Source organism: Bufo bufo, chromosome 2, assembly GCF_905171765.1.
Source record: "Bufo bufo chromosome 2, aBufBuf1.1, whole genome shotgun sequence".
Lineage (NCBI taxonomy): Eukaryota > Metazoa > Chordata > Amphibia > Anura > Bufonidae > Bufo > Bufo bufo.
In genome coordinates, this window is record NC_053390.1 from 457,929,739 (window position 1) to 457,945,350 (window position 15,612).

At 35.4% G+C, this 15,612-nt stretch overlaps 1 protein-coding gene across 6 annotated transcripts in view; it reads right to left on the reverse strand.

Annotated features, from left to right (window-relative positions):
• Positions 1-15,303, reverse strand: part of CRLF1 (cytokine receptor like factor 1) — a 123,935-nt gene extending 108,632 nt beyond the window's left edge. For all 6 annotated transcript variants that reach the window (XM_040417629.1, XM_040417625.1, XM_040417627.1 and 3 more), the window contains exon 1: positions 14,891-15,303. In XM_040417629.1, the coding sequence (XP_040273563.1) occupies positions 14,891-14,945 (55 nt within the window). In that variant the 5' untranslated portion in view covers positions 14,946-15,303. The remainder of the gene's footprint in view (positions 1-14,890) is intronic.
• Between the last annotated feature and the right edge of the window lie 309 nt (positions 15,304-15,612).

A 15,612-nucleotide genomic window follows, 5' to 3' on the forward strand; every position in this document is an offset into this window, starting at 1 on the left:
TAGCGTTAAAAAAGTATGATGGCCTTATTCTCTGGGTCAGTATGATTACCAAAGAAATTTGAAATTGTTCATTAAAAAATATTTTAAAATTTGAATAACCCTATTCTGAAACCTTTAACTTAAGTTGTGTGAGGGCTTGCTTTTTCTGTGTGAGCTATAGATTTATTAGCACCTTTTTTTTGTTGGGGGGGAGTATATATGACTCTTTGGTCACTTTTTGGGTACTCTATCATGCCAGGGGGAGGGGAGGCAGAGAAAAAAAACTGCATTTTCTACAGCCAATGCAAAGAGATTATTTACAGCTTCCATTAAAGTAAATTTCAACTGTATAAATTCCTATGCACTGAGCTCCCCCTAGTGGTGGTTGCAGGCAACCAGCTTTGATATAGAAGGGAAACAGATTTAGCAATGTATTTTGTAGTTGTCTGGTGTGAATACATTGAGATATATGCTGTTCAAAATGAGAACCATGTTTTTCAGGTACCTGTTCTACTTTACTAATATTGAAGTTGGATAAAGTGGGTGAGGTGGAGAGCTACTTTGTGATTAAAAAAAATTCACATTAAAATCTGTTACAATTAATTTAAAAAATTAAACTCGGCAGAAATCTTGGGAGTTGTGGTTTGTGTTGCCTGGGAGTGATTGTCATATCTGTGGTAGGAAACTGGGTGGGGAGCCCATACTAAGTTTTGCTATGGGGCCCTATGTGATTGTATATCCCTGCCCTGCACAGAGTTACCACAGCATAGTCCAAGCTTAGAATGTCTAGTCTAAGTTTATACTGTCTAACAATTAGACATTGTATATCCAACCCTATAATAGTTCTAATGTTGCTTGTGGAGTAGGACAGAGGTCTATGGGTATTGTATTTTAAGAGTCCATTTCAGGGGTCCATAAACTTGACCTTCACTTGATAAAGAAGACAAGCTTTTTCACTAGTATTTTAATTTCTTTCAAATATGAATTATAACAAATGGCAACAAACTAGAGTTGCCACACAACATGACCAACACATCCAATGAACAATAAAAGTGGCAATTTACTCATTACTACCACCTGGGACTTGGACATCAAGAAAATAAAAATGCAACAGTACAAATAAAAAAGATAAGGTTTAAAGGCCAATCCACTAGGATGGAAATATCAAATATTCATGTACTGTATTTTGCATTAGCAGTCACTAGGCTTGAGTGAATAGGCCTTCGGATCATGGCTCTGAAGTTGATTTGTTTGAAAACGTTGGTTTTAATGCTGTTTCCATATAGCATTAAAATGTATTGGCTCTGTGGAGCCAAACTTCGTCTCAGTCAAAGTGGCGCAAGACTTGGTTGAATTACCTCAGTATTCCTATGTGCGTATTAAAAAACATTTTAAAATAGGAATCTGAAGTGGGCTTTGGTACTGGCTGTTATCTCGGTGCCAAAGCCTACTTCGGATTCCTATTTTAGGCCTCCTGCACACGACCGTATGGCTTTTTCATTGTTTTGCGGTCCGTTTTTTACTGATCCGTTGTTCCGTTTTTTGTTTCCGTTGTGTTTCCGTTCCGTTTTTCCGTTCCGTTTTTCCGTATGGCATATACAGTATACAGTAATTACATAGAAAAAATTGGGCTGGGCATAACATTTTCAATAGATGGTTCCGCAAAAAACAGAACGGATACGGAAGACATACGGATGCATTTCCGTATGTGTTCAGTTTTTTTGCGGACCCATTGACTTGAATGGAGCCACGGAACGTGATTTGCGGGCAATAATAGGACATGTTCTATCTTTCAACGGAACGGAAAAACTTAAATACGGAAACGGAATGCATACGAAGTACATTCCGTTTTTTTGCGGAACCATTGAAATTAATGGTTCCGTATACGGACCGTATACGGAACGCAAAAAACAGCCAGTAAACGGGGGGAAAAAACGGTCATGTGCAGGAGGCCTTAAAATGTTTTTCAATACACACATAGGAATACCGAAGTAATTCACCATAGTTTCGCCCCTCTTCGGCTGAGACGAAGTTTGGCTCCACAGAGCCAATACATTTTTATGCAGTACGGAATCAGCATTAAAACCAAAGTTTTTGAACTAATCGACTTTGGATCTATGATCCGAAGCTCGATTCACTGAAGCCTAGCAGTCACCAATAAAAAACACAGACACTTTAATCATCACATTTGTGTCAGATATATTGAATTCTCATAAATACTCAACATTTTAAAATATATATATGCTTATATATATTTATATGTGTGTGTGTGTGTGTGTATATATATATATATATATATATATATATAAAATGTTTCCTAAGTTTTTTTTAAAAGACATAAACGCTTTCAAATGTTTGGTTAGACCGGCATGTATAACTATGTCTTTACAGCGTCTAAATGCTTCATCAGGTTGCTAGACAGGTCTGTAGTGAAAAAAATAGGGGTAGTAGTATTTAGAAAAAATAATTTGTATATATAGATGCAAAAAAATGCATTCAAAGGGATGGCAAAATTGAATGTCACTATCGCCTAGGGAGCAGTTATTAAATAATAATGAAAGTCATTTTTTTACTAAGATATTTAGAGAACCAGCACCAGGCACATATTTTTCAGCATGGCGAGACATCATGACAAAACAAACAAGAGTAGGGAAGTACTCTTTCAAAGGGATCAAATGTGTGTTGTGCATCTGGAATCTTGTTGAAATCCGCCTGCAAGTGTTACAAATAGTCACAAATCAACACAAGATCTTCTTTTGTTTTTTTCACTCCATGAATTATGTTTCAAGAGACTACAACATTGCTCAGTAGAGATAAAAGACTGGATCACAGGAGAGCTTCCTATGTACCTATTATTTTCCTGTAGCTTTAGGGCTGACATATTTTATATATCTTTTCCTTTTTATTAATGTGCTGCCTGCAGCATTTAATCATTGTTGACTACTCACTTAGGATCACATATCGGATCACAGTAGAGTAGAGGTAACACTTTGGACATTTATTTATCAAACACCAAAGGGAAGACGGAATAGAGTGAATTATTAAAAAAAAGATATATATTATACTGTCTGCTCTAAAAAATAATAATTGTAGCTAAAAAGTTACGGTAAATAATTCTGCAAATCTGCAAATACAATTTTATATATCAATTAAATAAATCACCTGATTCTAACATTGCTTTTAAATATTGTATGTCTCTTTTTTATTTTATTTCAGGCTTACACTATAATAAAAAAAAAATGGAAAAAGGCACACAATGTTTTATTTTGATATATATATATATATATATATATATATATATATATTCAAACTAAGATGTATATATTAAAATATTTGCTTTAAATATGAATTCCACTTATAATTTCATTACATCCGACACATTCTGCTTTTGCACACAGGCATTACCTAGATTGACAATATGTATTTCTCTTTTATTACTGTAGCTATACAAGAACTTTGGGACATAACGTAATAGATTGAAAAATTAAATGCCTCAGCTCTTATTAAAAAAAACTTATTGTAATAATAGATTTCTTCACTTCTATATATTGGGAATTAAATTATTGCTATATGTCGACCAGACAGTTTCTTTCAAAACTAGAAATTTTTATAACTGATACATTCCAGGATGTTATCTACATTACCTCTATTGCTATTATCCAAATTAAGTTCATTGTGTTGAGTTTCACACTTGAAGAGAAACTTTGCTTTAAAAAAAAGTTGGACCCATTGGACATTAGACTTGGTTCTTGAAAATAAAATGTTCCAATAAAAACATCAATCTGTTTCAGTGCCTAAGAAAGTTACATTGTTAATTTAGATCGCCACATACATGCACTGTATATTGCTCAATGATAAGTTACATGAGCTGACCTCTACCAAAAATAAAGGTTAATAAAAGACTAAATTGTGCTATTAAGGAACCCAGTTTTTGTGGACCCTAATTTTTAAAAGTGACCTTTCTGTTTAACCAATTTGTGCCATCAAATAGAATTAATTATTAGTTGAGAATTTAAAAAGACCCAGATCATCTCACATTTAATTATAATTTTAAAAGTAATACCACAAGCACATGCATGCTATGTACAGTGTATGTATATATATATATATATATATATATATATATATATATATAGTATGAAAAACTACTGGCAGCACCACCTTTGGAGCAAACAAAAACGGGTGCAAGGTCCAAGTACGGTAACTGGAGCTTACCCACTAGTAGACAATAGAAAAAATCGGACAGCACTCCGGACGGTTTCTTCAGTAAAACAAGTAGTGTTTATTCACCCATATGGTGGCAGCAAAAAAGCAACGTTTCGGCTCAACAGGAGCCTTTATCAAGCTTGAGAAAGGCTTCTGTTGAACCGAAACTTTGCTTTTTTGCTGCCACCATATGGGTGAATAAACACTACTTGTTTTACTGAAGAAACCGTCCGGAGTGCTGTCCGATTTTTTCTATTATATATATATATATATATATACCAATATGTGAATATTTGTGCACCACTTGTTTTGCTTTGAGAACATTTTTATGACTAACAAGACGTTATGAGGCCCATCAATAAAATGTGGCCAAGGCCAAGACAACAAGACATGCCCCAAGCCTTTGGTTCTTGACCATAACCTAAATGATATACTGAAATAAACATAGTACAGTTTGGAAAACCCACAGAGAAAAAGATAGATATAGTTTACCCTTCTACCTATATCTTGAGTACGTCACAAATAGTGTTATAAATAAATCTTATGAATTACTAATGACTTATTAAAGCATTTGTGCATCAAAAGTTGGTGGAAATTTCTGTATAATTCACCTTCAAATGCAAAAACTATGTGACGGGGTATCTCTGTAGGATACATATAATACTGGCTTAGCTTATTTAAATACACTGAAAGTAAACTTTATATAACACAATCCGAATAGTAAGATTGTAAGAATAGCATCCCAAGCTCCTTCACTTTATAAAGTCATCTTGACTGAGTCAATTAAAACTTCAGATAGTGAATTAATAAAAAGAGCCACTTAAGCATTCCTCATGTGAGACAAGTGAAACATTGGCCCAATACAAATGTAAATCATACTAATGTGCCCCTCCACAGCATTGTTGGAATTAATAACAGTCTCATGTCTAACTGCCACTAACGTGTTAAACAAGACTAGTACTTTATATGGGACATTGCTAAAGCAAAACAAACACATTTCCTAATAAGACAGAAGGGTAGAGTAATGTTATTTTATTTAATGAGCGAGACCAGATTGCTTCACCATGTGGGTCTGTTTATGAGATTACAGTATATTGAATGGAACAGCTAATGATCAACTAATTTATTCTTAAGTACCAGGAAACAAGGAAACACAATTTCAAGTATGACGATGCAGTGACTTCTGGACTTTATAGTAGGATAGGATCTCACAGCCCATACATCTGTCATTAATATGATATATTATAGCCATCACACCTACAAGGAAAAAAGAAGGAGCTGGAAGAAAGCATTGCAGGGGGCAGAAGGATCACTGGAATCATTGTATACTGGCAGATGCATCAGAAAAAAATAAAGAACATATTTAGCACACATTGACATTCTGAGATATGCATTTACAAGCTCCTCAGATGGACTTTATCCATGTGTTTATGGGAAGCAGAACAATAGAAAAGTAAGGTTTCAACATGCTCTTTTATAGGGCATAACGTACTAACAATGTGCAGCTTTATGTATGTATTTGGAAATTTTGCAGTCAAAAGTTGACTGGGTCCCTATAATTATTATTATCCACTGAGTGGACTGGATGGACCATTCTGGTTCTACCCAGGATTCTGAGAAACACTTCTGTTGTAAGGGAATATATTGGGCAGACCCACTATCGTTCTACCTCCTGAACCTTTAAAAACAATGACTTTCTAATTTGAAGGGAGCTATGTGGCAAGCTACACCAGTCTGAATAGACCAGTGTAGGTCATTTAAAGGAAAGAAGTTTATGTCAGTTGAGTAACCAGTGATAACTGGAGACAGAATGAGTGGCTCCAGTTGCAAATCAGTACTTTATATACTATTAATAAAATGTTTTTTTGTTTTTTTTATTAATTACACATTCTGAGCTTTATGGGAATGATTTAGCCTAGATTGCTATGTGAAACTTTCCTGTGATCGGTACTACTGTGCAGGCAAAACTGTTGAACAATTAAAATTGCAATGTGGCTAGAACTTGCTCTGTGGCACTTGTAATGATTTTATTTAGGGTTAGTTCTCAGCTTTAAATGAGCAACAGAGCTTGTTTCCAGACGTAGTACCCATTTAGTGCTGACAAAACATAAAGTATGAATTTTAAGAATTAAGATTAAATGGCAACTAAGACAACATAAAGGTTTAGGTTACCTGATCTGATTTTCAGCGTAAGGGGGAGATTTATCAACGTTTCTATGCCACAAAAGTGACCCAAAAAAGTTGCAGATTATGGCGCATGCCATATTTGTGAAAAAATTTGCAACTTTTTGAGCTTCAACACTTTTTAAAAGTGACAAGAAAAAGGTTGGGGTGTAGCAGGAGAGGACATGTCCAATTATAATTTATACAAAAAATGAATGGAAATGTAGCTAAAATCTATATCAGCTCCTAGCTGGAATATACTTCAGTTTCTGCTCCATGGAAAGACAGGAGATGTCTGTGCCTCGTAATAAATTTGGTGCATCGTACTCTAATGCAGCTAAAACTGACATAGGAAATGCCAGTCTTAGTAAATTTCCACCCTTGTGTCCATTTGTTTGATTAGATCAGACTGACATTGAATTCAGATCAGTTTATTCTCCCTACCTTCTGTTCTTAAAAGATCACAAAACATGTTAAATATCCACACTGTCCATATCGTACATACTATATATATTAGAAAAGGGAAAGTTATCCGAACTTAGATCATGCGATTTGTCAATATGAATAACCGATACTCAGAGCCCTAGATTAGTCTGTTTGTGACAGAGATTTAAACAGAAACTGTCAAAGGGGCATTTTCATTAAGAATCACATTAATCATTAGAATGGTGTTAATTTCCTAAAATGTTAACCATAAGTATTTGCATATGGCTTTATGCTCATTCAAAGGTTTATTTGCTATTCTTCTCCTGTTTTTTTTTTAACTCTGATTTAAGATAGATTAGAGCATATGGAGAAAATTGTGGGGGGTTTTCTGCTCTAGCATGAGATGGGAACAGCTGCAATAAACAGTCCTTCAGTTGGACCTAAAACCTGGCCCAAAGTCATTCGAACCTTATACAATGTTAGAGAATATCAAGTGATACACAAGGATTTTATAGTTGCATACTTTCTTCCCTTTTTCAGAACACAGAAAAGCACCAATGAGAACACATTTGGGGCTCATGACTGGATCTTACAAACAGACTGAACTCCATGCTTAATCCCACAATTACCGTAAGACTATGCACATCACGGTTGCTGACCAGATAATTTTTTCTGGACAAATTATCAAAACTCATGGCCAACTAATATTTTTTAAGTTAATTTGTAAAACCATAAGTGATATATGTCCACGCTACAGCTCAGATTATTGATATGAACACATTAGCAGAATTCCTTGTGAACTATAAGCTACTGATAATTACAATAGTCTGTATGAGCAACTCCATCTTCAAAAACATCACAAAACATCCTCTATTTTTACAGACTATAAAGCAATTTACAGAAGTTTGACAGCCCTGTTATGCATGCCTCCAGTACATTGGCAAAAGCATGTTGACACTCAAACATAAAACCCATATGTGCACCTCACTAACATCACAACAATGTCATCTTGCCCTTCAGACTCTTTTGGGAAAGCTTTCTTTTAGTTTTAGGAACACGACTGCAAGAATTTACAAGGGTATCAGTGAAGCCAGATATGCAGTCCAGTTTATTCAAAGGTGTTTCAGAGGTTTGAGTTCATATCCCTTTGCAGACCAGTCATGCGTCTACCATGCCAAACCATTTTAAATTACCTTGATGAAATATAAATGGGTCCTCCCAAAGCTATTGCAAGAAATTGGAAACATTACAATACTCTAAAACATCAGTTGTAGCAATAACATTTCACTCAAGTGGAACTAAAAGCCTTGTTAATTCCTTAAAAAACTATTTTTATTACCAAACATTGATAGTATTACTAATTTAGGCAATAAGAGTTTCCCTGGCATTCACCTAACACAGATTCATCCATCAGACCGGCAGACGGCTAGGGATGCAAAATCTCTCCAGAAACCTTACCACTGCTCAAATAGTCTGCTTTATACCACTCCAGCTTATTCACATTGTGCACATTGATCTACGGCTTGTGGATAAATGTTGAGCCTCCCAACCCAATCTAGAAAGCTCATCATATGCCACATTCTTCTCCACTTGCTGGTTCCCTTCTGGGAGCTTACATGACTTCATGCTTGTTTTTACAGTTCTACATCCTCAAGCATAAAATCTGTTCTTACAAAAAGCTTCATTGTTTCCCATACAAACAAATTACATTCAGGCTTGTAGCTTTCTATAATGGGTTATAACATAAAATCATGATCTGGTTGGTTTCTATGGGCAACTCAGAACATGTTTTCGGCATTTGTTTTTTTGATAAAATAGATTTTACACTTAGTATAATATTGTCCCACAACACGTCCTACAAGGATATAACCCTAGAAATCACAGTTTTTATGCAGAGAATTCTTGAACTAGTTATAATAGCAATAAGGTACTGGGTGCCAATGAAATGTCTTGTGCTAAGTGCAAATGAGAAACAATAAGGTGAACATTCCGTAACATTTCACTAGACAAATAACTGGTGCAGGGAGCTGTTTTCAGCACTGGACCCTCTTTTATAGCAGAACCATTACTAATAAATAAAATAAAGCATATGGCGAAGAAATATTATACATTAGAATGAAAATTCTGTAAAATCCAAGCATCATGTACTCCTAACATGCCTTCCTCCAAGGTGGTAACCCACCAGAGCATTTTTTAATTTTGCATTTCCATGGTACATACAATGTTCTTGGTAGCTGTCTAATAACCACGTTATCTAAAGATCATAAGACAGGTAGGTACAGCTCACATTGCAAGGTTTGTGTACCACTGAAATGATTGAGCTGCTTTAAACGATTATATCCAGTAGGATTTTTTTTTTTAATATTTAGCCAGTCCCATAATGTATATACGTTTGAATTCAAAGCTTCTTGACTTCTAGCTTAAGTTCCATAGATTTTATGTTATTACACTAAGTATGCCCTATTTTATTCACTATTGTAACCCTTCTTGCAATTCCACATCTACATTTCAGGACTTGCCTTATTGTGTTTATAGCTGATTCTGAATCATATCCAATTGAACAAGTTGCACTCGGAAGCATTTGAACATAGAGGAAAATTTACCCTTTTCATAATGTCTTGACAGTGACCTATGTGTGGATATGGTGAAAAATAAACAATGAATTATGTTGCTCATAAAGTTGTTTAAGAAGATACTGTATATTTAATGTACTAATATGATTGTAGAAATATAATGTTGAGTTTAGTAGAAATGCAGGGTGGTAGGTGGTTGTGGAACATACACTAAAATGTTGGCATATTCCAGCTATGAAGCTAGTAGGTAACCAGCCAAATTGTATAGAATCAGATGGTCTGGTGTGAACCTTCTCCAGGTAAAAGTAGAGCTCTAAATATAGCCTTCCCTGGTAAAAAGCTGGTATAGATTAGATAGATAGATAGATAGATACAGACAGATAAAAATATTCTTCAATAAAGGTACCCAAACGGGAGCAATGTGTAATAATGATCATTTATCTATTAACCATAAATTTCAATATTCATTCTGTAGTAGAATCCACTAAGAATACATTCATTTTGTGGGGATTGCTCTGATACAGTTTTCATTTCAATTACTAGTTAGGGTACAGCCACATGATCAAGTTTCTTATTGCAGTTTTGGAAGCCAAAATCCAGAGTAAATAAAAAAAAAAGAGAAGTCATAGCTGTCCTTAATACTTTCTCTCCTTTTATGATCCACTCCTGATCTGGGCTCCCAACTTGACTGTGTGGCAGTACCTTAGTATAGGTATCCTAATGTGCATTAGACACACACAAATGCGGTGATAGTGATCAAGCAGCCTGTACTTTGGTCAGACCTATTATAAAAGTGCACATTGTGAGCAATTACGTAATGGTGATCTGATGCAGGTCTTACTCTTATAACAATATTTGAGGTCAATTTTTACTTTGTATTATGCCCACAACATTCAGACGCCTCAAGGTTCTACTGAACTGACTATAGATCACCACTGAGTTGTCTGGTGACACACAGGGTGGTTCATGCCCTGCCGCCATAATACAAATGTGAAAATGCGGTATTATGACCAAATAAAAGTTGTCTGTAGAGTCATTACATGTTGCTATTAGCATGATATACAGTAACTGTCTTCATAGTATATCACTGTCTGGAGATTCTGGAGATACAGTACATTCCCCTGCATCCGTGTTGTCCCTAATAGGGTCACTATACTGGTACGTAGTTGTTAAGAGGTACAGGAGCTACCGTATAATGCAGCAGTGTTCAGAATAGATTCAATACTTTCTCTTTATATGAGAAATATTGCATTTCAAACAGGACTGCTAGCATTTGGACTATTATTGACCCTTTTAATGTAATAAAAAAAAAGGCTGACTGATCTTCTTTGGTAATATTGCAATAAAGTTTTGCATTAAAAAAAGTAAGGGAACGTGCACATGCAGCAGATTGAATGTGCGAAATTTCGGTGAAAAATCAGATCTATTCATCAGAATGGGCTTGTATTGGCAGCAAACACATATTATGTGGGAACCTATAACAATAGGCATGAATGGTAGTAGGTAAATCATCAGAAGTTATTTCAATTCCCACCATATCTGTTAAAGCATTGCACAGCATATCATAGGGCAGTGGTCTTCTACCACTAGCTCCATAGAGGTCACAAAATGACTATTCTTAGCATGCACTGTATGCCGAACATGCAGTTTTTCCTCAAATGGACAGTCACATGTTGGAGACCACCGCTAGAGTATACCATTAGGTGAAACAAGATGCTGATCCTCAAGGGGAGCATGATGGTAATATTAGTTGACAAGCTCTCACACATTGAGATATATTGCACAGAAAAAAAAAAGACTGTAGCAGACATAACTACTTGTGATCATTTATTTGGCTACAATATGGTTAATCTATAGTTAATTTATACAATGTACTTTGAAATCTTTTTTTAAGATAAAAAAAATAGCCAGGATATAAGAAATGAGACTGCCATTGGATGTTATCTGCTTCCCACTATCTTCATCAGTGTAATGTCACATAAAAGTTGGAATCTCTACAATAAGACCAAGCACTACTTGATAGGCACCAGCTTCATCTAACTGCCATGATACTATGATCTTAATACCACAACTACTATTTAGGTCAGTTTAAGAAATATTCATGACTTGACTGAAAACAGAATGGGGAAACTATACAATTCTGGATTATCATGTTTCTCGCACAGAGGTTTAGAGTTAAATTAAACCATAGATTTGGGTGGCAGGAAATTAAGAGAAAGGCATACAGTATATGCTTTGCTGAGTCTCAGACGTAATTTGCTGCTGTGCTTCCATTTCATCATGCAGTCTGATAACTTGGAATGTTTACTTAGGAATTCATTTAGAAAACTTCCTGGCCTGTAGATCACAATTTCTACCTGTAATCAATGGAAACCATATATCTGCAGTTTTTTTTTTATTTGCCTCATCTAACAGCCAATAGACTATAATAAATAACATACGATTCTAAATCCCATCTGGTGCCACTTTGGACCACAAGAAAAAAAAATATCTTTAATTTGGAAAAAGCATTTTACTTCTGTTGAGGATTTTTTGATACTAAGAACCCCAGTGCTGGTTTCCTAATGATGAAAAAAAGAAGGTAATTTAGAAACAAGGAGATGGTTTTAACAAGCACAAGATGTTTTTAACACGTACAATTCCATGTGACCCTAGGTCTGCTTTGTTGAACAGATTTTTATTACAATTTGGTCACTGAATAGCAAGGAGCAGACCACTTGTTAAAAAAAAAGAGCCTCCTTCCAGCAGTCAGTCCTCACAGACAATAGAGAACTTGAGCTGAACATGAAATTAAAGCTTTATTCAGTGTTCGTTAACACCAAGACGTCGGCCAAGAAGCTGTGCATGATCATGCAAAATCAGTGGCTGAAATGTAAAGCATAAGGGTAGTGCCTGCATTATTAAATTTCCTTTATTCCATAATGTTAATGCACTCAGGGCCTCCTGACTCACTGCCGGCCTTGTCTCCAGGCCAATAACGTGTAAACATATTGCTTGTAGCAAATGAAATAACTTAATTAGGGTTAAATTGAGAAATTCCCAGTTCACCCTTCCGTGTTTCCCCCATTCTTGAGGGGGAACAAAAAATAAAGAATTGACAGAACAAGTAGACCTGCAAGACGGCTGAAAGATATAAGTAGCAGGTATAGGGCTTCTACACACAAATGATTAGATCTGTAAGATTAAGCATTTCCTGCTCCTAAGAACCATTTGCAGTCATTTGCATGACACGAAGGCACATATCTCTAAGGGAAATATAGGAATACTAATCCACGTGTCGCTAGTATGTTACCAGTAATGAAGATGATAGCATTGTAGATTTCATGCCCTCGCTAGGGAAAGGCAAGCGCCATTTTGAGCCCAAATTGTTATAACTGTGGCTTTTACAAGTGTTACACAGAGTGCGGTTTTGTGAATTTCAATGCACATATTATGCCACCATTATAAAACTGGAAACTGAACAGCACATCTGACAGCAATCCATGGATTGGGTTTCATTAAACAGTGCACTACTTATATTGCAGCCATGCACAAATAATAAAACTGAATTATCAGTGAATATGGCAAGTACATTTGGGGTGTGTTCTACAGAATAAACTCCTTAATATTATATATACTCTGTAAATATATATATATATATATATATATATATATATACTGTATATAGTTAATACACTATATGTATATAATTAGGTAGTTGGATGGATAGAGATAGATATAAAGGTGTATATATATATATATATATATATATACATATATATATATACAGTCTTAATGTATAATGTCTTTATACAATGTATATGTATATATATATACATATATATACATACACTATCAAAAACGGTATAAGGGTAAAGGTACATGCATGCTGTAAATGTTCTGCACACATATAATATGACAATATACACCATTTTTCATAATCATATTTTAAATTCATAGTAATAATGCATCAATCTGACCCTGCTATTTATGACCTAATGCTAAAAAGCTACTCATATGCCTTTTCTAGCAGATATCTTACATATTTTCACACAGGTCTAGTACGTGCTAATGGTGACAAACAATATAATAACTCTACTAGCCATTATCATTTCTTAAAGGCAAAACCTTCAGCTGCCGGAAGCTTACCTATTATTGCTTTCCTATTATTTGCAGAAGGGACCCATATCAGTAAAGGTCACACAAGAACATTACTTTCATTTAGTTTTATTTTTTTGCACAGGAAAAAGCTGCACAGAGACCCAATAAGGTATTGTCCTCTGAAAAATGAAGACGTTTGGACAGGAGTTCTATTGAAATAAGTGGCACCGTCTTCTAATTACCAGATCACATTACCAAGCTAGAAACTATACCGTAACCTGCGTGCCACACAAGCCTCACGCCTGGATACAAGCATTAGCATATATTAAAACAAAGGTGCATACATCTCTATACCACAAGGTCTGATGTGGACGGGCAATACTGAATTCAGCCCCATAGACAAAAACTTCTTATATCCTAGAGGCCTGGGCAACTAATACATGATTAAGGGTAACTAGCATTGCAGAATAGGTACCAGATTCCTGAGATGCTCAGCTAGCATCCGATCATCTGCGTCCAGCTGCTGCTTAATACCATTCCCTAAGTGATTCTCAATTAGTATATTCCTGCAGGCAACACATGCAAAGCTTGACCACTTGCGAACCTCTAGAAAGATTACATTTTCTGCCTTTCTTCAACCAAGTCAAATCAGGAATTCACAGAACACCACTTCAGCCCTTCTGCCTGAACTTCAGCCTTTGCATCCTCTGTGCACATAGATGTCATTTGGAGAAGCATTATTGTCCCCAGGTCACTGTACTAGGGTGAGTTTGCGCACGTGATCTCGTGTTGCTTAGCTTTGTATATTTTCACTATCTTTTAAAACAATAATTCCAGAAAGCGTTTAAAGACACAGCGGAAGCACTGCCAATCCTCAGGCAGAACGATTTATGTGTACGTACCTTTTCAATTTAACAGGGTCTGTTCCACAACTGCAGTCTCTTCATATGTTATAGGCTTTACTTTGCAGCTGAAAGCTGTACCACTACTGTTTAAATTTACATTCTTGCATCCGGTGCTTTCATCTCCATCTCTTTTTTATGATAGGGGTATGTCATTTTATTAACCATATTCATTTCTATAGCTTTTACAATGAAAGCACGTTTTATCTATCTTTTAAAATGCAACAGAATTGTCAAATATATATACATATATATATATATATATATATATATATATATATATATATTAGACATAAATATGTACAATTATTATATGGACTAGCTATTTAGCAAGGGAAGAGAATAAAAGTTAGAATTCACCTATGACACGTTTTATAGTTCATCACGTAGAAGTAGTCAAATTAAAATGTCCAAATTAATGATACATACATGATATCATCACAGTTCCAACTGACATTAGCATATATTACTGCTACACACACTACTATAGGATTACAGCTTTCAATTTGTCCATAAACCTGCCAAGTATTGTCATAAAGAAATACAAAGAATATTACTTACAAGTCAAGGAGTTCACAATTAACATGCATATCCATAGGAGCACTAAAGTGATCATATTTCAAGGCTTTTTAGATCCACTTGAGCACTTAGAAAAAAATTCCACCTTGAATCTTGTAAGTTCCTGAAGATTTTTTTTCCCCCCTGGAATGTCCTGCTGTAAGAAAGTTGCCTATCTACGTGCTTTTATTATAATATAGATTTTCTATATGAGCTAGAGAAATAAGCGAAGCATGTATAAAGAAAACAGACAGCTTGCAGGTTAAGGAAAACCCTTTTGCAAGTCTGAGCAACTGAGAACTGACAAGCTAAATATGCCTGTAGCCCCATTCATTTCCCCGCCCACATGGGTTGCCAAAATTACCAAGCACTACAGAGCTGGAGAAGACATTCTTTGCTATTCCTTCGCTGCCCCCTTTTTGTCATTCCCCCCTCTTTTTACTCCTTACGTCTGCTGACATTTCCTGATATTTTTTTTTCTTTTCACTCAAGCTTCGTAAAAAAAACCTTCAGATGTGAGTCACGACCAGGAATTGTCTGAGTCGTTAAATGAGGTCACTTACAACATCACTTTTCCTGCCAAGGTTTAATTTGTGTCGTCATTAAAATATCAGACTGGTGATGGCGTTAGAGTGCCAGAGCAGATATCAGCAGATTTTTAATAAGCTAAGAATTAACCAAAATGTTTTATGTGCAATATCCAGGCAGCCCTGATGCTCTAACTG